Source organism: Falco peregrinus, chromosome 7 (genome assembly GCF_023634155.1).
Source record: "Falco peregrinus isolate bFalPer1 chromosome 7, bFalPer1.pri, whole genome shotgun sequence".
Classification (NCBI taxonomy): domain Eukaryota; kingdom Metazoa; phylum Chordata; class Aves; order Falconiformes; family Falconidae; genus Falco; species Falco peregrinus.
The window spans coordinates 86,863,097-86,886,807 of record NC_073727.1 but is presented as its reverse complement, the minus strand read 5'-3'; the positions used below and the strand labels follow the sequence as shown (position 1 = coordinate 86,886,807).

Genomic DNA, 23,711 nt, shown 5'->3' with positions numbered 1-23,711 from the left:
TGCAACTAGTTTATTTAAACAAGCGCACAAGACCATCATGAGAACATGCTATTCTGAGCTGTGTCATTTGTGGCCAGGTCACAAGACTTCTGTTGTGAAATGTGTGGCACATCTATGAAGACGGCTCTCTTACCACTGACATCCGGAAGCGTGTCAAGCCAGGCAGACAAGGAAGCTAAAGAACTTGCCAGACAAATTAGCTTCAAGGTGATGTCACTGTTTAAACTTCTGTTGTATAGAATTTAAAAAAAATAATATTGAGGAAACACTTGTAAATTGCAGAAGGCTTCATTTCATAAACCTTCATCAATCTCTGTGTGGAAACCTGCTTTTTTAGGACAGTCTGAAAGAGAAATACAGGAGTGGATCTCTTGAAATGTGCCGATTAATAAGTTGTGCATCTCAAGCACCAATTGATTAGTTTTGATTTCAGTGGTGAGCACTGTGGTAAGAACTCCCTAACTATGTTGCTTTTACTTCCATGTTTTTGGTCACTAGTAACTTGATTAAATTCTCCAGAATTAGTCTTACTGTAAGTGTGTTAGCAAAGTTCGGCCAAAGCTAACCTAAATTTTTTTCCTTTGTGATTTTTTTTTTTCTTTTTTTTGTTCTTCCTCCTTTTGGCTTATGGAAGGAATAAAACATATTCCTACTGAAAAATGGTTGCAAATTCTTTTGAACTACCCTGCAGCTGAAGATACTGAAAGTTGAACTCTGGTATGGAAGTTGCTGTTACCCAAAAAGGTGTTCTCTAGCTTGTGTTTCAGTGAAAGTAAGATTTGTTTAGCCAAATACGTGCCTTAGAAAACTGCATGTCTTGCATGCACAGTCTTGTTTTTCACTGGGTTTTCCACTAAACTTTTAAATCGGCCACTAAGGAAGACTGATGTGCATGAGGGCGGGGAACTACAATGAAATATATTATGACAATATGGCATTGGTGCAGAATGCATCCTCACTGAGGCTGGGGACTCTGGTATGTCCCCTTGTATCAACAGTGTTCTCCTAACACTGTCCTTAAGACTACGTTTTTTTTGTGTGTGTGCCATGAGAGTGAGATTGCCTTCTACTGAGCATTACTCCAGTTTTGCAGGACCTGTGTATTCCTGTGTGATCTCGCATCTAGACATGTTGACATGGTTCGGTCTGTGTGTAATAATATGATAAAACCATCTCAAAATATTTTACAAAGGTGAGGAGATACAGGGACAGAATTTTAAAAGGAACTACTTGGAGGAGCAATGGACTGCCTGCCTCCTGGCTTTTTTACAATATATGAGGGTTAAAATACATATGATTAATTTTTACTTGAGAACTGCTAATCCTCATCCAAGAAATTCTAGAAATATTGGAGTATGATTTTTTTTTTTTTAAAGAAAGAACTCTCAACTTCATTTCATACCTTTTTCAGTTTTAAAATGAAAGACTTGGGGACATCGACCTTTAAAGAATATTGGTGCATTTCATGTGTCCACGTACTTAACGCCACCTGCTAAGAACAAGCACTCAGCAAGGGAAGAATGAACAAAAGCCTCAGGTTTCTAGAGCCTTTAAGTATCCATTGTGCTTCAAAAGCCTCAGGTTTCTAGAGCCTTTTAGTATCCTTTGTGCTTTTTTTACAAGGTAAATCAGTTCTGTCCTCTGGTTGTGCCTTCCCTCCCTTTCTCAAATAAAATTTTTGGGATTGGGTTTTTTTAAGCTTCCTGCTTCTCTGCTTTCCTTGACTTTGTTATTGTTTGTTTGATTGATGTTAGGCTGAGGCATTTGATTAATTTTTTTTTTAGTAAACTAATACTATGAATTACTAGCAGAGAACACAAAAAGCTTTTTAGTAGTTTGGATATAGTCCGTGTCAACTTAGGGAGTAAGATTTAACATCAGATTGCTGATTGAGTGTACAATTGGAGAGAGCCTCTCTACTAGCAAACATACTAGCAATCTCTGCATTATCTTGATCCTTAAAGAAGAGATTTCCTATCTTTTTCTAGATGATCCTGGGATTATGAGAAATCATTTCATACCAGCCTTAAGCAAAATGGTAATTTTTGAAAAAACAAACCATATGAGGTGTTGAGAAAGGAATATGAAATTCAGGAGGAAAAATAAACCACGTTTTCTTGTTAGTTTTTCTGCTTCTGTGAGCCTTCACCTTTGTTCCTGTCTGTTTTAATAGAAAACTGCATATTTTTTTATTAGTTTTACTTTGACTTGCAGATTGTTTTCTGCATTTTAGGTGCTATATACCATAAATTCCATTCCACTTCAAAGAAAAAAAGAAAGATGACTTATAGCATACACATGACTGTAAAACACTATAGTTTATCTACATATTGCCATCACAAGGCATATTGTGCAGTAAAACTAATTCTCACCCTCATTATTTCATTTACATATGTTGATTTTCTTTCCTTGTTGTCTGTGTTCTCCAACTTTTCTGGAAGCAGAGGTAAGGGCTGCAGAAAAATGAGACTATGTGACAAAAAAGATACTTCAGTTTTGGGAACTTTCAGGTGGTTATTTATTTGAATGTTAGTCTGACTTCAGTCTAGCATACTAGACTTAGTACTTTCCTAAACTAAAATAAATCAAATGCACATTTTGTAGTGTATGTGCTTTATAGAGATTAACAGTAAAGATGAAATGAAGGCTGTATTGGAAGAAGCAGAAGTATGAAAAGCAGTGGTCACAGGTTCCAGGGAAGGAACTTAGAACTGGATATGGGAAAGGAAAATTCACTTTGCAGGTTGTCAAATGCTGGAGCAGACTGCTCCGAGAGGCTGTAGAATCTTCGGGGATGCTCACAACTTGACTTAATGTGACTCTGCTTTGAGGAGGGAGTTGGACCTGGTGTCATCCAGAGGTCCATTCCAGCCTAAATTATTCATAATCCTGTGATGCTTTGTTGCTGGTCCATATTTGAGTCAGAACTTGTCCTATCTAATATTATTACAGTTCATAGTAGTGAAGTGCAAAAGGAGAGCAGTGTTGTCAGATTAAGTGTTGTTAAGTTTAAATTCATCTTCAGGTTGTTTCAGTGACATTTTTTTGGATTCTCCTGAGATAATACACATGAAGAAACAGGGAATTTTAATTTCTCACACAAAATAGTATCCTGAAAGAATATCATTATCTTTTGATCTTATCAGCTTGTTATCACCATAACTGGTTGGTTTCTAATACACTGTTTGTATTTCTTACTATTACTACCACTACTTACATCTGCATTTGCAAACAGGTATTAGATTTGGAATTGTCATTTGTGTAATAAATTGAGATCTAGATACATGACTTGGAAGGAGACATGCTTGCTGATAAAAATTGATCTGATCATTAATTTATTTTTTCTTAAATAGATTAAATGTATAAATTTTAAAGTGTTTCAGTTCAGGACTCTGATGCTATGTTCCTTTCCATTCCCAAAGGATTATTGCAGGCATATATACTGTTTTAAACATGAACTTCTATGTCACTACTGATCTCTTGTCTCAAATTTCCAAATGCATGAAATCTAAATTCTGGGAATTTATGCTTGTTAGGCATTTTATAAATGCATACAAAAACAGTATTATAAAACTTTTATTTTTATTTTGCTTTGCTTGTGCTGAAATTTAAATACTGTAAACTGTGGAATGTGTGCCTGACAGTGTAGTGCCATGTGTTTATGCCCACTCTGGTTGTGAGGCAACGTTGGTACTAGAAGTATAACCACATTAAACTAGCATTTAGCAGAGGCTAGTTAGCCCTGCTGAGAAACAGGTTATATTAGTTTATTTGTAACAACGGTAGTCAGCATTGTCTTAAGGACATGAGAAACAGAAGTTTTAAAAAATGGTGTCATTTGTGGCATTATTTTGTCCTGGATCGTATAAAGAATTTTCTTTTTTGCTTTATACATATGTGCATTTTTTTAATGTTATACATGTTGTTATGTGCAAAGGAACTTAGAATTTTTTTTAGACTGATGCTTGCACATCTATAGTCTCATTTCTAAAGAATGAGAATTTCTTAAACCTGTTGGTGTGTAGTTGAAATGCAGTTGGTGTACTTGATTATTACATTTCAGTATGTCTCATATTCTCCATACATTAAAATACATATTTGAAAATAAGCCAAATCTTTTTGGAGCGATTTGAATCTTGCCTCTGAAGTGTACATATGTACTCCTTGTAGGCAGAAGTAAATTCATCTAGGAAGTCTGATGCTGGACCGTCAAACACATCGGGACTGAACCACTCTGCCGCTTCATGTGAGCCCCAGCAGGATGGTACAGCTAGAGTGCTCCAGGACCCAGCAAGCGCAATGGTATGGTCTGTCTCTGAGCTTTATCAGTGCAAGTACAGACATAGTCTGAACGTGAAATCAGTACCATTAAGCTGATCCGAGGTTTCATTAAGAGTATGTAGTTAATACGTTTCTTCTAAAACTGCATACTTTTATAAAAAAATCTATGTGTAAAATGAGCAAATAGTATGCTGAATCACTTTTAGATATAGTGATCACTTTGCTTTCACTTCCTCCTTTTAAAAATTATAAACAATGTTATTTTAGCAATTCTTGTTCCTAGTAGTTTTCTTTAATATATGGGTTAACAGTTCATTAAAAAGTTGCAGTGTCTGAAGTACTACAGTTTACTGTCTGCATAATGTAGCACAGACTTTTGCAACAGAATTCTTAGCCAGAGGCAAAATGTTTGTGATAATTTATAGCTTAACTAATAATTAATTTAATAAATAATTTAATATAAATAATAGATATAAATTAATGCAAATTATATATATAATATAAATAATTTAATTTAATATTGATTAAATAGATCTTCCTAGCTTTTATAAGCTCTCAAGTAAGTCTGACTGAAATATTCTTACCATTTGAAGTATGACACTTACGTTTTAATACTACTAGGTGTAGGACTTACATAATGGTTTTGGAAGTGACCGAGGCCTGGTGGTGGGCCAAGGCAGCTGCTGTTATGACTGTGGCAAATGCAATCTAAATTCACTGATAAATTGCAGGCAAATCCCAGCTAAGCTGTCTTTTTTAGAGAGATGGGGCTGCAGATCGGTTAAAAAACCTAAAACACGTCAAATAACGTCAGACCATCTGTTGTGTGTTTGCAACATATTTTCAAGCTATGTAGAAATATAAACATGCTAATAGCATACTTTTTTCCACAATAAGGATTTTTCCAGATTGTTCAGGATTTAATAAACCATTTTATTTTATTCTTCTTATTGCAAATCCTGCCTAATATAGTAGTACTAGCCAAAATACCAAGGCATTGCTAGCATTTTCCTGGGGAAAAAGACTGTTTTTTCTTTATTAATCCCATTTCTAAGAGATTTTATTTTAATAAGTTATGCGGATTAATAAGTAATGATTAACTTAATGTTCAGCAGAACAGTCCCATGTGAAATGAGACCTTTAAATATATAAATGTAGGTAAAAATACTTACATGTTATAAACTGTAAACGATGAAAAGTGGATTCATATTTTAAGGGATCACAGTCATGATTGTTAGTTTGAGTTTGAAGCAATACCCCTGTTTCTGGGCTGCCCCATTTCGAGTGTTAGAAATTTTCTGGAGCCATTGGGGAGTGAAAATGTACAGCCACACAATGGAAGACAGAAATGTGTAACAGGAAGGATTACTTAAAGAATTTGAGCTTGCTATTTTTGTGTTCATATTAATGTGGAAGTTGACAGAAATCTTCCCAAAGTAGGGGGCCGGAGGCCTTGATCTGAAAGAGTATCCGTGCAAAGTTGGATCCTTTCTGCTCAACTGGGCTTCTTGCATGTGTAAAATCAATTTATTGTCTTAGTTCTTGTATGAAGACTTAATTCTACCTTACTAAGTTGTAAGTGTTAGGTGTGGGCAACATCAGATCAATTTTCTTTTTCTTTTGGATAAAATGTTTACCCCTCTTCATTTAATGTAACGAAGTTAAAATGTAACCAGTCTTCGTTGAAAACATGATGGTAAATAGGTGAAGAGGAGAGAATCTGTAGGCTATGTTATCACTATGGGAGAAGCAATCTACAGGCTGCATCATGGGCGAGTTTGTTCTTCCAGCACCAATCGTCTCTTCCGTGTTTTTTACCTTTTAAGCTGCTTGAAAGGACAGAGATTTTGCAATGAATTAATGACGAGGTATTTGTGAGCACAGTGTTGCCCTTTCCGGCATACGTTTAACTGAATTCTTGTGTGAAAAGCACAATGCCATGTGTCTCTGGCACGGCATCACTTTTACTCCATTCTCACTGTTCCACACACGGCCTTATTCCTGAAGAGAGAATTTTTCATTTCATTAGAAGAAAAGATATTTTGAATTAGCTTTCCCTTCTGTCACCTTTCACTTAAAGGGATATAGCCTCACTGACTAAAGAAGCCCTAAGACTTACAGTATTTCAGTTAATGATACTTGTTTTTTCAGAATTCAAAACTCAAATTGAAATAGTTTGTGTTAGTAATGGCAATTGTTATATCAACAGCAATGCTATCATAGTGTGAGCTGTTGTGTTATTTATTACTTTTTAGTCTTACAGATTTTTGCCTGTGAAGAGACTTACTGTGTGATGTAATTGTCGTGTGGGTGTGTTTGTGCTGTTGGAGAGGTGCACTCAGTGCTCTTGATTTCTGTGCTCTCCCTGCCTGACCTCATCTTCTAGGTCACAGCCCTCCCTCCCCACCTTCTCTTGTCATTTTGCCAGACCAGCAGCTAGTATCTTGATGCCACAGTTAAAATTACTACAGTGTCCGCTTCAGTCTGCTCTCTAGCAGAGGACTAAATACCTTCCCAGTGCAGTGCTGTGTATGTATTTCCTTAGTTCCTGCCATTTAAAAAGCAGACAGAAGGATAGAAGTTGTCTCTTCAGTGCAGCACTTGATGATGAAGGGGTTTTTTGCCATGTTTTTCCCCTGGTACTATGTGCTTTTCATCAAACCCACTTGTTGGTTGTTCCCATCCATGGCCTTGCTAGCAATGACTGAAGTGTGCAACGCTAGTGCAGATGTTGCACGTTGGTGGTTAAAATTTTGTGCACCTATATTCTTAGAGAATATTTATCAAGTACTTAAATTACTTTATTTGAATAAAGAACAAGGAGGGAAAGGGGATGATTCTCACACCAGCGATAGTTGCTTCCCAGGAGAACTTGCCATAACGTTATTGAGGTTTGTTGGTGCAAGGCAATGAGAACAATAAAAGGAACGATGCTGCCATGGAGGCTCTGGAAAATGCTGCCACAGCAGCTTGGGTAAAAGGATACAGAGCTGCAAATAACAGGCTTTAAGCATTATTAAGGCTAAAACAAATGGCTACCTAAAGCATTAGTAGTAGTAGCTGTTGATGTCTGCTCAGGGCAAAGTAATGGTACGTTGTTCCTGTTTGAGTATTCAAATGGCAAGCAAGGTACTACTGGAAGTGGGCTCGGTAAGAGTAATTCACCTTAACATTAAGAAAATGAGGTCCTTCCACATTTGAGCAAAAGAATGTTTTTGAATGAGTATATTGCAGATACTCATGTTGAACTCGGGTCCAGATTAAGTCACCTACTATGCCAAAGGTCTCCTAAATGTTGATACCATATTCTCATCACAGTCTGCAGGACTAGTTAGACTAGGCTAGAGAGAACTGCAGCTTACTGAGAAGCAGAGGTTGGTAGGCTACGTTGCTCTGTCTGTACCCCTGATTGCAATGACTAAATCCATGTGGAATATGATGGGAGCCTGAACTCGTAGCTACCACACCTGTAGCAACCTACATTTAGTGTGTTGATGTGGTATGATGTCCCACCTTGGTGCTTATAGTTGATGAATAAAATTGATACTTGATACGACTTATAAGGTGACAAGCTAAAAACTCTGATTAAACCTGGGAATACATTAAACCTCAGTGCACCTGTTACTAACCACTGTAGTAAGTAGTGCCCTGCGCTACTATACTGGCTGGGTGAAGCCTTGTGATGAGGGGAGATGAAATAAGCAGTGTAACTGAAGTCAACTAATCTTGAACTGATGGAGGTTTCTGTGAGAAAATGAGGCTATGTTCTGATGCATGAGATTTATAGAAACCCTTACCTTTAATCATACTTTCTGAATGATATATTGTTAAAAAGGGTTTCCTTTTATCAGTATTAAGTGTTGTCTGAAGTTTTGTAGTACTAGAGCAACAATTTAAAATGCCTGAGCAATCAGGAGTACTTGCCCAGCTTTGATTTGTTGAAAAATAGACATTTTTCTTATTAGCTATTAAGCCATGCTGTGTCAAACTTTGGCTGTTCTTCAGTTGGAAGTTATATGGGCAAACAATTATTTCAGTGGTCCTTGTATCTTCTTATTCCTGTATCTTTCATGAGTATAAAAAAATGAGATCATGAGTATAACTGAGAGGCTTCAGTAACCCAGAGGATTTATATGGCTCTGAGTTCCTAGAGCTTGCTATATTTTAAAACTCTTTTCTAAGATGATTATTGAGTACTTCCAGCATTCTGATGATTTTTTTTTATTTTTTTTTTTTCAAATAGTGGCCTGGAAACATAAATGATGCAGTGAATGCTACTATTCTTCAGTAGACTGAACATAGTGTAAATTCCCTTACTTGCATCTTGTTATATGATAGAACTTCTTGCTAATTCTAATGTATGTAGTGTATATATGTAATATATGTTACTGAACTAGCCTTATTCATCCGACTTGGATGTTCTTGGAGCTAAGTTTTTGGCTAGTCCTAGCAGTTTCTTCAGAAGCTTCAGAAATAATATAGCACACAAAGTACATATTCAGTGACTGTAAAGATCTGATGCTAAAGGTGGCTACAGTGTAGCTCTTATTAAATATTTTGTATTTTCAGTCTGTTAAGCCCTCATCCCCAACATTCCCAGCATGGGTTGGCAGAAAATGACTTAAAATTGGGTGGAAATTGTGCCATGTGAGGTGTTGCATTAGTCTAAAAATCTTGACGTTTTTGCTTGAGAAGGATTTAAAAACTTACTGTAAGTGAAGACATCTGCCATTTTGGGGATTCTTAACAATTAAAGTCTTCAAACAAAAAAATCTTTATCTAGATGTATGTATTATTTAAGATACAGTAGCATCTGGTCCCAGATTTATATTGGGTAACAATCACTCCTTTCTTACCTAAGTTGCTTCTGTATGTCTGCTAATAGTTGGTCCTTGATTATGTTGGGAATTCCCAGGCAGTGGGTTAGCTGAGCTTTGCGTGAAGCAGTCGGTCTGCCGCTGCCCTGATGCATCTATATAATGTCCTCCAAAAAATAATTTAAAGCCTTGCGGTTGTACGTGAAGTTTCTCTTGAATCACAGCTCCACTGATGTTAGTGTACAGCAGCTTGTCTCATTCAGAACAGTGCCCTTCTGTTTTACTTTTAAGTTAAAACTTTGCAGTTTTGAAGAAACCCAGGTGGGTGACAGCCAGCACTAGTTACTTTTGTTAGTGAGTATGAAGTATCAGGAATATTTCTGGAACTTTTTTTTAGTTCCTTTTTTAAAAGCTACTTTAAGAAGAGTGACGCTTTGCCTGCTGAATTTGCAGTTCTTGCTTCCTGATTTAATTTCTCACCCTCTTCTCTTCTGAAAGATGAGAGTGTAGGTGAATCTAGGAGCTTCATTTTACGAAGGTTCAGCTTCCTTAAGTCTTCATTTTCCTTGGCATGAGGAGCTTTCAAGTGGGTTCAATATGAAGCAGAATGACTTTCTTCTGCAGTGTAGTGGAAATTGTGGCAAGCTGCTTGTGGTGTTCTTGGCTGTCTTTGCTGATAAAATAAATCTTGTAAAAATATTTTTCTTTTGAAGCTACCCAAGCTGCTAGCTAGCTTAGGCAAGAAACCTGTGTAAACAGGCAAGCTGTGAAATGTGGCAAGTAATTACACCAGTATTTCCTTGCTGATAATAAATAGTAGGAAATCCTAATGATGAGGAGGTAGGAAAGGAAGGTAAGGTCTCTTCCCTGGGCTAGTGAAATCACTGACTAGGTGAAAATTTGGAATTATTTTCCTGCATGCAGATATATGGCCAAAGAGTCACGGGACCAAGGGCTAATTTCTGTCTTGTGGATCATCAAACCCAATACACCATTGAGGATACTCCCGGTTTGGCCATGTGGAAGGAATATCTTTTATGGATATAGTAGCTGGCCGAAGCAGTGCTTAGGGTTGTAGATATTATGTCCATCAAAAGGCTTTTCCTCGGAAGTACGTATAAATTGTCCAGAATTCTAGTTTTATCTGCAATAATGCTAATTGGTCTCTTAGAAGAAGGGAGGGTTCAGAGAAAGCTGACTCTGGAAAATAGCGGTTGCTGTAAGTGGGAATACCTGCAAACTGTTCTGAGAAGTGAAAAGAAGACTTGGAAATAAACCCAACCAACCCACAACTTTTTGTCAGAGCTGCTTTTTTTTAAAACACTTTAAAACTGAACCTTGTAAAATGTTGGGTGTTTTTTTTTTTTTCCAACAATTGTGCTGTGTCACTGTTATTAATATTAAAACGTTGGAAGCTTGAGGCTTTTGCTATTGCAAGCAGGATTAGGCTGGTGGACTCTCTGAATCCATGGTTTCGATCTTACAAACTGGAAAATTTTCTTCAGGATAGTTCTCTTCCGAGCTGAACATCGGTTGCGTGTAGTGGCAGTGCGCCGTTTGACCAGTAGAGGGCAATAGGTGCGTGCCGGCACACACGGTGCTCGGCGATCCCTGCTGGAATCGCTGGGCCGTTCTGTGTTCAGCACTTCTGTTCTGTTTTTTTCCAGTGTTGTTGGGGATGAGAACAGGCTTTTGGACCCAGCTGTCCGCAGGATGCACTGCAGCATTGCTGAATTACAGTTCCCTCGACTTCTCTCCTTTTCTTGCCCTCCCCAACTTGTTTCCCCTTCAGTGTAGGTGACAGTACAAATCCTCGGAGATTTAACTATCTGGAGGACTATTAAAGATTTCTTCAACTGCAAAGACTTAAGAAAATCCTAGACAAAGATATTTGAAATCTCTTGATTTGGAACCGGTCTAGAATTCAAATACTGTTTTGACAGAGTTTCCCCAGACTTACGTTGTCCTTAGAACTGCTGATTTGCAAGCTTGAAATAGACTTCTCAGGATAGTGTGTGGGCAGAAATGATGGCTTTAACAATCTTGTCATTACTAGTGACATGTGTTACCGTGTTTCCAGTATTGACAGTTATCTGAAGAGTACATTTTAGTCCTAATGATTTTATTTCTTGCTAATCTTATGCACTGTCTTGCCTCACAATTCTCCATGATTCCTTTTTACTGTGGAACTCAGAATAGCAGTGCCACGGCCAGTCAAGAGCAGACTCCGCCGGTGTCCACTAACACATCTCTAAGTCCTCGGCAGCGCCGTGCCCAGCAGCAGAGTCAGAGACGGGCTCCGTCTTCAACTGACTTTAATCGGGTGCAGCAACCAAGAGTCAACATGAACCACACTGGATCAACTGTTCTGATCGTCCTTCTGACTTTTGCATTGGCAGCTCTTATATTTCGTAGAATATGTTTGGCTAACGAGTATATATTTGAGTTTTAAGGTTGTTCGTTGTGACAGCAGTGACCTGAATGCTTCATTGAACATTCTGTGTTGGGTATGACATGAGAACTGTTTACAAAGATTACCTTTTGTATTCACGCTTAAATCCTTATGAATGCTAATGTACCTACAGATACATTACTTGTAAGAAAAGCGAAGTCGGCTATTTAACTACAACAAGTATTAATTGAGCGCCCACAAGAGAAAGTGCAGTGGAAGAGTAACATTAAGGCATGTGGTAGGGAAATCAATCTGAGTAATTTATCAACTAGAAAAAGACAACTGAAAAAAAGCGGTTCATTCACTTCTTTTGTGGAATGTAAATGCAATTAATCACCCCATCTCAGTTAGTATAAGATTTGATATTGGAGAAGGAATTATAAAATGTAACACTGCTATGTGTTTGTGTCCAGTGAACTCCTAATTTAGAGGGGATACAGTTTAGTAACCACTTTTATTTACCATGACACATTTCTAGAGGGGGAACACATACGAATTGGTTATGATGCTGCTTTGTGTGTGTGAAAGGGGGAAAGGAGTACGGGAGGAAAGAAGGGGCCAGAAAACTGCTTGCATTATTTTGATTTTTATTTTTTTGAAGAAAGATTGGATAATCTTTTGCAAGATTTGAATGTCCTCTTCTAATACTCTCAATTGTATATCTTGGTTTTTTTAAATTTGAAGATTATATAAAACATGTCTATTCTTGCAATAGTTATAAATATGTAATATAATTATTTACCCAGAGCTATTGTCTTTTAATTATACCAGAAATATACATAATGTGTTGAACTGGATATTTCATATGTGGTTTTATTTACTAAAGAAAATTTAAAACTTAAACTCTCATATGTATGAACACGCTTAAGAGAAATATTTATTAAAACCTGGGTAGTAATAAACAGTTTAAAGCCAATCTTCAGTTATGTTTCAAGTGTCACATGGCCTTTTGGTTTTTTGTTTGTGGGTTTGGTTATGTTGGGGCTTTTTTGTTGTTGTTACAGTGGGGTTCTTTAACCTAAAATCAGTATTGGACCCAGAGGCTTTCTTACTGATTAGTTTATTAAAAAAAACCCGAACAACTGGTAATATTCTTGAATGCTGTGAGATCACATATACAAGCAATAGACCAACAGTTGTTAGGGTTTTGAGTGGTTTTGTCTGTGAATGTTTTAAGTACTGCAGGGAACGAAAAGAAAGCAACCAGTGGAATAATTTTCATCTGGTATTACTGTTCAGATTTAAATGTATTCTAGCATGTTTATTTCAAAGACAGTGAAATTTAGCTAACTTTTGTTTTGTTGCTGTCAAACATGATAGCACTGACTTAAGTGAGATTCTCATCCTGTTTCTCAGCAACTACTTACCAAGCTGTCTGCAGTTTTCCTAAATTTTGTTAAATATAGGATGTGTTAGTGTTTTGAAACGTTAAGGTAGCTATAACAACTCCTAAAATAAGGAAATTAAAATTAAACATGGAAATTAAAAAAAAAAAAACACCAAAACAAACAAAACCAAAACCCGCGGGGTTTTTTAACATTTCTTGTGGGTTATTGAAAATCTAATTTGCAGGTACAATGGAACAAAGATCAAAACAGTTTTCTTCAGAGGTTCAGACAGAAGTATGTAGTTTGTTCAGCCAGTTCAGCAGTTACATTCTGCTGCAGAACAATTTGATGGCAATATATTGATGTATTTCTAAATCATCTGTACATTTATTTCATTAGAAATTAAAAAATACCATACAAAACCCTTGAAACCCCCACCAAATCCCCCCCAAACCTCTCCACGTCCTGTAGCCTCTAAGAATCTTTGAGAGGAAGTTTTGTTTCCTAGTTGGTGTGTTGCTTGAATACCCTAAATATTCAAGTCTTGCAAGCTTGGGCTCACAGGAGAGTTCTGGAAGAGGTCTGACCCAGAAGATGGTTTTGCTGGCTTTTGACTTGCTTACTCCTCTAGAAACTTCGCTCTGAATGTGCTTTTCCTCTCCTGGAGACTCACTGCTATGCCAAGCAAACTTGTGCTCTCGTACCTGTGCCACGTGCTGGCTGTTAGTAAAGCAGGGAAGCCTTCTGCAAAGAGGCATTCTGCATTGCCCTCGGAATGAGCTGGGAGAAAATAAGCTTCAAAGGGTTTCTGAAAACAGCCTTTTGCAATTAAGGAAATAGCTGCTTTTCACTTTTATTTCAATCTTCATTAATAAAATCTAAAATGCCTGGTTGTGCAAATACCTATTTAAAAATAAAATAATGGGAGCTTGTTTTATGTAAGGAGTCAATTGCATGTATAGGTACTTTGGGCATTAGTATGTTTTAAGTTTCCTTTAAAAGTTAACGGTAAATAAAGTCATCGTTTTCAGAGGAAATAGCTCACCTTTTATTTTTAACAGCATCAAGAGTGAGACTAGATCAGAAGATAAAATCTCAGCTGCTATAAACCCATCAAAGCACATACATTTTGCAACGATACGCATGTCTGAAACGTGGCACAGGCAGTTTCCAGCTGAAAAAAGATGCTGTGTGAAGGAACAGAAAACCTAATGAAAAGGGACAGCCTGGTTTTACACGGTCTGGCAGGAGAGTAGCACTGTGCTGAGATTAGGGGACTGAGCAAAAAGCTGGCATGCAGAATTGCGGGGTTTTACATAACGGCTTTAGTAAATATCCTTTAGGACCCAGTGGAAATGTTTGGTGAGGCAAACTTCACGAGCCATGGCCAATCATTTAGCGGTGATGAGGGAGAAGCTCTGAGTGAGAAGCCTCTGAAAGCCTGTGGAAAACACCACGTCAGGAAAGCGGCGGTTCTACCACTCATCGCCCATGGACACTCGACGCTGGAATTTGAATTGATTCAATGTTTAAACCCAGGGGGACTTATACGACAGGAGCTTACTGGAGTACAGAGTGCCCGACTGCTATTTCCAGCAAGATGCCTTATTTTGCAAAACTCCTTTTATTAATCTTTTGCTTAGTTCTTCTTGTGGAAAGCAGAAAGCACAGGAGGAGGAGGTGGACAAGCCAGCTGGAGGTACAGAGGGCGAGGTAAGGGTTATTAAAATAGGTATGTTTCTCTTGCTGGAGTCTTATAAATACATTCCTACATAGACATAAAAATCTGCCCTGTCAGTGTCTGTGTGTGTGCAAACAGCTTCGTAGATAATGTTTTTGTATAACTCTGGTAATCCGTTTCAACTGTAAATGGACGTATTTAACCTTCATTAACTCTTAAGGAGGCAGGTTTTGCAGAGAAGTTGAACAATTCAGTGTGATCGTGGTAAGAATATTCTTAGCCCTGTGTGGGAATTACTGGGAGAATTCTGAGGAGTTGCAGTTAATAGTGATGTTCAAACCTACGTACTGTTCCAGCACCGCTGCAAGAGCAGGTTATTTACCCCGCTTACTGGAATGTCAGTGCTGCTTGCGTTCCTTTGAAATTGCATATTATTCTCCATCAGTTTGAGGTAGGAATGTTGGTTAGCATGCATTGTACTAATGAATAATAAATAAATCCCTGGAAATTACCCAGGGATTGTAAAATTAAAATGTATTTTGAAGAAATACATGGAAACTTAAAAAAACCACCCATATTTTAAAGTCAAGCAAAGGCAAAAGAAAGAGTTAAAGGTCTTAGTAGTTTATTAGATTTCCTTTTGCTGAGATTTGACTGGAGGTTTATATTAGAAAAGATAATCTTCCAAACCTGTCAGACAATCCAAAGTATGTTATCTTTTTTTGCAGTTATGTCATCCAGCGGCAATTATATCTTACAAGACTGTTCATTGTTCAAAGGGCTCAAAAATAAAATTGAGTTTATTCGGCTTATTAAATCACTTCACTATGGCTGTAAACCTTCAACTTTCCATTTATTTTGTTGGGTTTTCTGGTTTAACACTCAACACTTTTATAGCGAGTGTTGTTACTTGAATGTTTTACCAAGAAACGTCATATAATTGAAAGCAAAGAATAGCCAATATGCACTCAGATTTCTACTACATATTGAAAAAGTACAGTAGCATTTGCTTTTAGTGACGTAAATGTTACAAACAGCTAGGGCCTGATCCTGCAGTCCTAAAGCCAACTGAAGTTTTACCACTGATTTACACAGAATCTCCATTATTGAATAAGATCTTTCATTTAACTCTGCAGATTTTTCCAAGTTTATATTCTGGGGAATGTGGGTGATTCAATAGTGGCATTTTCTTGCAAACCGTTCACATGTAGTAGAGATCATCTACTTTGAAGAACCAAGATGGTATAAATCCTTCTTTTAAACATGACTGACCAAAAGTAGTACCATTCTCTGGGTTAAAAGTTGTTTGAATATTTTGTACTTTATTTACAGATTGCTAAAATAATTTGCAATTTCTACAGTGCTGTTATTTTTGTGAAGCTGTGATAGAGTGGAAGACAAAACACTGCTAGAATTATTTATTTACTGTGAAGATTAACTGATACTATTTGGTTTTCTGTGGAAAAATGATTTTAATTATTTGGTTTAATGGTTTTCCAGCCAGGTAGAACCTAGGGAACTATATGCCTTTTATATATATATATATATTTCCTATGCAATGTGGTTATTTAGAAGTATATGAAAATGGAGTTTTAGGGACTGTCAAACAGGAATGACATTATAAACAGAGAATTCTGCAGTTATTGGGAGGAAAAAAAAGAGAGTGTTTCTTCTTCCAGTTACAAAGAAACAACATAGTTGTCTCTAAACCAGCAATGAATAGCAGACTCTTCTAGTAAAAGGAAATTAAAAATAGTGTCTATGCTGGTTTTCTGGTTGTGTAAGAGAAATGAAAACAGTGTCCTTTAGAATTATTTCATCACATTTTCTGCTTAGGATTTCTCTTGCTGACTTACCATAAGAAATACAGTAAATTTTACAGTAAACGGCCAAAAAAATTATTCCTGTGTTTTAGAATCTACATTTGATAAGTTCAATATTTGGTGTGTCCTCTAAGGTGATGCATCAGCCTGATCTAAAGATCCTTATATTGATTTCAAGAAGCTAGCTTGGGTTGTGCAAGTGCAGAATATCTTCAGTTCTTTGGTTCATTCCTTGAAAGTTGCATACGGGTTCTTACCCGTGGAGCTCTGAGGGCTTGGGGTCCTGCAGGTGCCGAGACAGCTGGTTGCCAGGGACACAGAGAAGTTGGTGAGCCTGTGCCTTCGTGGGAAAGGGAGATGGTGAAGCCAGGTTAGGGCTGTGGAGGTCGGAACCCAAATTAAGAAACGCCAGGTTAAGCGTTGCCTGTGCACCCTTAATTACTCCCCTTGTTTTACATTAACGTTGAGCTGTAATGCATTATTTTTTCTAGGTATCACGCATGCTGAATGGATAATGCTTGCTTAATTGGAAACTGTATCGTGTTTAATTTTCCTGTATTCCCGCATTCCCCCACCTCACTGATAACAACTCTTTTTCTGCAAGTTGGGGTAGGACTTTAAGGAGTAACTGTGCGTCATTGCTGTGACCATTGCCTGGCGCAGCATCACGTTACGCTCTGGAGAGCCCAGGCTGTGTGTAGGAAATTGGGGGGTGCCTTTGAGTAACAGCTCCCGGCTTTGTACTTTGGTGGTAGTTCTGGACATTTTCCAGGGATACTGTCTCCGTCATTTATATTGCAAAACTGAGTGAAGGATATTAGTGACACCTGTTTGGAGTGGAGGGTGTTCTTGCTGATGTGCAAACTGACAAACGGTGCGTGAAACCAATGTCACCACATACTTACTGTTCGTTTCAGTGTAATGGATAATTGCCATCAAACAGCAGTTGTGCAACATTATGTTGTTAAGGGAAGGTTAATTAATAATTCCAAGAAGGAACTTAAACAAAAGATCTTCTTGCAAAGCCGGATTTGAAACCAAACTTGCCAAAAGGAGTTGAACTGTGGTCAAAACAAGTCCATAGAGGGAAAGGTAACTGAGGTTCACTTCTCGGTCAACTGTAACTAGAGGGTCGACTGTTGTTTGAGACCCCCAGGAATTTTCTTAAAATACCTGTAAGGAGTGTGCACGATGCTTAATTAACACAGTACCACCTGTTCTTGGGAAATGAATGAATATGTATGACTCTTCCGAGAAATGTAATGCATAAACATATGTATGGTCTATATAACCTTGCCTAAATGTAACACACGGCATGCACGTTAGGTGGAACGATCCCCTGTGCATCCAGCGCTGCAGTGAAGGAATGCCTGCTTCTCAGTGCTACGTTGGTGTTAAGGAGGTTTCTTATTCCTGATTTCAGTGACACCAAGGGCTTATAATTAACAAATTGTTGGTTAAAAAATTTGATGTTTCATTCTGTTTGGGAAAAAGTGATAAATAAATTGCAAAGTAAAACCTTTTGTTGGAGTCACTTGGGTGACTGCTGGGCAGGGGTGTTGGCCCCAGCCTTACCTGCACACCAGGGAATACATTTCCAGAGAAGAAGAAAAGACTGGTGCTCAAGGGGACGGTGGAAATGTGGAAAGGCGCAGGTGTGTGTGTCGGATGGACCATGGTCTCTGCTGCCGTGTTGCTAGCTGGGATTTTCCAGAGCACTGTGTGCACTGTCTAGGCTACTGCTGCCAAGGCGTGTCCGACTTGCTGTGTGTAGTACTGACAGTACGGAGTGTGTCTGTGTGTGCTTGAAGCTTCCTTGGAGCATCAGGCTTACTTTAAGTGCCAAGCAAGTGCTGTTGGCGTGTCCGATACTGGGGTTTTGAAACAGTTTGGAGTACTCTTCAGTAAGTAGCTCTGCAGTGGTTGCATCTCAGGAATTGCAAACAAACCAGCAGTCCTCCTAGACTATCCAGCCAGGCAGAACTTCCACACAGAAAAAGAAACTCTGAAAAGTAGTGCTTTGGTTAATATTTATTGCTCTATAAAAATTGCTGATAATGCTTCTGGTAATGTGTATTACTCTGCATAAATTGTCCTGGGAGAGGGGGCTCAGGGGACATTTGCCACCCCAGCTGCGCTGCCGGTGAATGCCGTGTTTCCAGTGGCCTCCACCTGTCTGGCTCCAAGGCTGCCTGTTCCTCTCCCACCAGCAGAAGCCTCACGCTCCAACCAGCAGAGACACTGTGCTTTTGAAGTGAAAGTGGCTTTGAGCTTCTGTTAGCTAAAGACTTCCTGGCCAAGGTTTTTGGAATTGGTCAGTGGTTTGGAGTATCTCACTAGAGATGTAATTTTCAGAGCATGCTACATGCCAGCCTTAGGTTGGGACCCAGAAGCAGAAGACAACCATCAGGTCATGGCAGCGCAAGGCTCAGCACACAGACTGGTTTTCCAAAGAGTGGTCCGCTGGGATCCTTGGTGAAACAGCTGCTGCTGGCCAGGGTGTTCCCTCTGCTGCCTTGCAGGGCTGCATTTTTTCCCCGACCTTCAGCCAGGTGCTGCAGACATGTCTTCTGCCCTCTGGTACCTCCCAGCCCCTGCTGATCCCCTCTGCTCTGTGATGGTTTCTCAGAAGATTCAATATTAGTAAGTGGCTCAGAGGTTCAAATGTTGATAACCGTTGTTTCACAGATGCATTGCTGACCTGGGTTCAAGTCCAGGGCATTGCACAGCCTCTAGTTATGCAAGGTTTGATGTCTTCTGAGATCTTTCTACCATCACTGCAGCATCACAGCAGGGCCGAATGGCAACGTGAAACAAGCGCAGGGAGAGGCATGCATGCGCAAGAGTGGCAACAGAAGACCGGAGAAGCGAACCTCATGCCTTACCTTGGCTGTGTGCTCCAGCTGGGGTTCACGTTTGCAGTTATGATTTCTCTGCTGTTGCTGATGTTGCCCTCTCTGTGCTGCAGCTCTGTAGGTGTCTGTGTGGGCTGTGAGGTTTTAGAGCTGCAACGCTGCTCCTCACCAGCCTGTGTGCATTTGGTGCTGTCTCTTCAACAGCCGTGCCTCCTCCTGCCTCTTCAGAGCAGCAGCTTCTGGCTCCCTTGGCTAGACCCGTTATCCCCCATATCTCCATCATTCGGCTCATTGCAGTGTGCGCTGCCCAAGCAACCTGTTTGTACTGGGAAGCCGAGTGCTGTACCTCTGCAATTAAACATGCTGGTTTACTTTTGCTTCTGCTGATGTGGGTGCAAATTGCACTGATTTCACAGTGAGGAGAGCCTGTAATTTTTTTTGGTTGTTTTCATGAGCCCAAGACGACGTCTTAAGTGACCGGGGCGTGGGGACAGCCAGGCAAGTTGGATAGTTCTGCCCTGAAATAGTGAAAATAAAAGGCTGAGCCTTTTATCCTTGCGAGGGAGTGTCGCTGCGTAAAACATCCTTGTGAATTTTACCCTTGGCTTATGTTCCTGTTGTTGGCTTTGGGTTGGCTGGATGTAGGAAGAGCCAAGGAGTGTGGCATTTGCGACATGCTTGATTACAAAAGATAAAAAAGAAAAAAAATTAAAAAAATTATTGCTGTGAAGAACAAAGGTATTCTGATTAATCAGTAATACACTAAAAATACGAACAACCGTAGAGCAGATTTTCTTTTTTTCCTGGTTAAAAACCATACTTTATAAATCCAAGCAAAAATGGAAGTTCCTAAGCAATAGATGATAAGGTGTGTTGGGCATGTGGCCATGAGATGTTCTTAACATGTGCAGTAACAGTCATTGTGCACATCCTTTGAATTTGTGTCCATCATTTTCCAGAGTCTGATGTAGCTTTTTCTAGAAATGTGGCAAGGAAAGGCACTTTCCTTCCTGCTCCAGGCATAAAACCCCAGGTGAGTCAGTACGGAGAACGTTACATGCAGAGGTAGGGCAGCAGAGCCTCTCTCCCCTGCAGTCTTGGAACAATAGGGACTGGTGTGGCCATCTATGTAAACCAGAGCAAACCTGGCCTGTGGTGGAGCTACCAAAGCCTCTTGGCCAGCCAGGACTTGTCAGGTCCTTGAGTTGGTGGCCCTGAGAGGCAACGCAAGGAGACCCCCACCCAAAACCTTGAGGTTCCCAGCTTGTCAGAAAGTTCTTGACCGTATCTGATCCCATGTGATCCATGCAAATAATGTTAAAAATAACACATCTATGTGGGATACACTCGTAGCGTAGTGGATGTAATAAATTTTGAATGCTCATCTAGGAGCAAGTTGTTATGGCAGTCATAAACTGTTATTGTACTTTCCCTTTTTCATTTATCTTCTAGGAGATCTTTGCAGCAGTCATATGCTCTGTTGGTTAGAAAAAACCAGAAGGTTTTGTACCTTTCTGGGTGCTAGGTTTACAGAGTGTGCATCTCTTCCAGCTTGCTGTGGCTGCTATACAAACTCAGCGACGCTTCAGCACACTCCTTACAGATATTTAAGAAAACTTCTGGGAGTCTCAAACAATAATCAACCCTCTAGTTACCGTTGACCGAGAAGCGAACCTCAGTTACCTTTCTCTATATAGTTTTGGTTTTTTTCCCCAGAGAATATACTGAAGTATGGTAAGACTGTCACTGAAACTGTAGAAATACTTTTCTGAATCCCAGTAGGAAACAGGATAATAGGAACAAACGTCCCATGACCATGAGATACCATCCTGTGGCCAAAGTCAATGCTGAATTCTGCAGTGAGAGGTGCAGAAACCTCCCAGGCGCTGGCTGCCAGCAGCTAGGCCATGCTTGAGGTGGAGATCACGTGTCCCTTCAGGCTCCACACTCAGCCATTGCCTTACACCCTGTAGCACGAGGACTGTTTCCAATTTTCTAATTCTTTATCTTGCTCTGGAAAGGTCCGCATGTCTGCGTAGATACCTGCTGCTTTTTTGTGTCCTCCTGAGCTGCTAAATGTCATGCCTTGTGCTGTCAAAAATTAATTTTCTTTATATAAAGGATCTACTTTATGCAATTGAGAACAATTCTAAAAAAAATGACTAGAAAGGAAAATATATAAAAAGAATTTAGGCAATAATGGAGAAGCCTTTACAGAAACTTAATGAGATACCTGTCCTCTTCTCTCCTCTGCAAACAGGAACAAGTCCTTACAATGGACAGTTTTATCAAACTCGTCCCACTTGAACAAAGTGTAAACAGCAATAAAATCTTATATGAAAAACATGGCAAAAAAGAGAGAGGGAGGTGGATGGCTTTAAATGAATAGTGGTGAATTACAGAGAGTGCATAAAGCTGAAAGAAACCCTGACAAATCTATAATCAGAAGTGCTAAAGACCATAAGTACATCAGGGAGGATTTATGAGATACTGATGATCAGATTGTCAGTAAAGGCCCCCGATGGGCAGGAGTGTTCCACGCGTCCTTCAGTTCTGCAAAGGCACTGGCGGCTCTATTCACCTTTGCTGCAGATAATGAGATGCTTCCTATGGCAAACAGTGGTGGAGATGGCATGGGATGCTGGCTGGAGAGGATCAAAAGATGCCAGCATAGCTGATGTCATGTGCTGCTACAAAGAATGGTTTTTCTCAAACAAACTTGGTCTTGCTTTTGGATTAAATTGACAAAAATAGTTACTATACATTTCAAAGTCTGTGTAGACTGCCTGTCATTACAAATAGCTCTCCACAAAATATTTTTAAATTGATTAAAAATTAAATGACAGACCTCTGTCTGTAAATTCTGAATCGTCCATCATGCCTGAAGGATTGAACATGAATTAATGATTAAATGCTGGTTATTAAATGCAACCCCTGGCTTGGAAGTTCCTGAAAACCTGTTTTCTTCCTCAGAGTGTCAGTGTCCCCAGACAAACCCCTGAAGCCTCTTTAGCCACAAACTTGTTCTTAGCAACTCTCCTGCGTGCTATTTGCTCTTTGATAATTTTTAAATTAATTGATCAGAGCCTGGCATTTCAGTGAGGCCGTGCCGTTGATTTACAAGGTGCTACTGTAATACCATCAGGATTTTCCATGCTATTTCCGCATAGAACATGCAATCCAAAGCTTTATTTGATTTTTAATTTGACACCCCACGACCACCACTCCCCACCCGCTTCTTTGAGTAGAGAGATTTGATTGAACATTCACTGGTATTTAGGTCTTTCCCTGACGGTTAAAGTCCAGCAGACACTGGAAGTTCATTCTTCTCCACTTCCAGCTTTTCGGGCAGAGAGGCAATACGGCGGCGTGTGTTGTCAGCAGCCCTAGCCTTTGCAAAGAAACACAATGTCCCCCTGCAGCAAGCAGTTAAAAGCTAAATTTTTGCCTCCAGCCATTCCCGCTAATGGCTGTGCTGGGGTTTATCACCCTGCTTTTGGGTAACCCTTAATGCAGCCGTGTTCGGAGTGCATTTGCTCCAGCTGGGTCCTTTTTTACAGCCAGAAGGGGTAGAGATGATCCCATGCCCTGATTTAAACAGGACCCGAAGTGAGGTGAGGGTGATCCAAACTTTCCAATGGAGCATGTACCCTGGAGCACAGGGGCTTATATTGCTTCAAAGCATCGATTTGATACAATTTTTTAAATTCTGTTGCTTCCTTCACACGTCCTTATTAAAATAAATAGTTCATCAATGTTAGCAGCAGCTGTCAACAGCCCTTAGGTTTTATCATTTCTTTTTTGAAATGAATGCTCTGATGGGAAAGTTTTCTTCTGATCTGCGAGTTACGTTGCCTATCCCTTTCCACAGCAACGCTTATGAGTGTGGTGATTGTTCTGTAAGCTCTGAGTTTTTGACCGAGATTTTAAGTCACTTTCATTTTTGTATCTATTAGAGTAGTCCCTTTATTTTTCCTCCAAGATTTTTTTATTCTTTACTGTCAGTAGTATTTCTCCCACGCGGGCGAGTGAATCGCAACCCTTTTGTATGAAGTTCTTTCTATTTATTATTTTAACTATTTTAGTAAATTACTGACGAACAGCTAATTGCAGCAATATTTATAACCTTGGCAGACCTTATGCCCAGTGCAAAGGGGCTGAGGAGTCGTAGTGGTCTAAGTCCTCCTCCCTGCACCACTGGGGAACGGCCAGGGGTGCTGATCTGGATTTTCTTCCAGAAATGCACGCAGTAGCTGTCTGTCTGCTGCTTAGTTATCCCTTTATGTGATTTTAGTGACTGTCTTGCACTTTTCTCAGGGGCTTGTTGTCATCCTTGTTCTGCTGTTACTGCACAATCTGTCAAATAATTGTTTTTTTAAATAATTTTTTTTCCTCCCTTAATATTCAGAAAAGCGAGGATTCCAGATCTTGCTGACTTCTTTAGGTAAAAACCCTCTTTTTCTGCTGCTGCTGT

General features: G+C 39.3%; 2 protein-coding genes across 4 annotated transcripts in view; both read left to right on the top strand.

Moving 5' to 3' along the window:
- Positions 1-12,466, top strand: part of UBE2J1 (ubiquitin conjugating enzyme E2 J1) — a 38,628-nt gene extending 26,162 nt beyond the window's left edge. For all 3 annotated transcript variants that reach the window (XM_027786004.2, XM_055810581.1, XM_055810582.1), the window contains 3 exons: positions 78-207; positions 4,171-4,302; positions 11,293-12,466. In XM_027786004.2, the coding sequence (XP_027641805.1) occupies positions 78-207; positions 4,171-4,302; positions 11,293-11,550 (520 nt within the window). In that variant the 3' untranslated portion in view covers positions 11,551-12,466. The remainder of the gene's footprint in view (positions 1-77; positions 208-4,170; positions 4,303-11,292) is intronic.
- Positions 12,467-12,608: 142 nt separating this feature from the next.
- The window catches only part of LOC101918974 (gamma-aminobutyric acid receptor subunit rho-2), a 44,571-nt gene continuing 33,468 nt past the window's right edge, over positions 12,609-23,711 (top strand). The window contains exon 1 of the mRNA XM_005236904.3: positions 12,609-14,591. Coding sequence (XP_005236961.2) covers positions 14,404-14,591 — 188 coding nt within the window. The 5' untranslated portion in view covers positions 12,609-14,403. The remainder of the gene's footprint in view (positions 14,592-23,711) is intronic.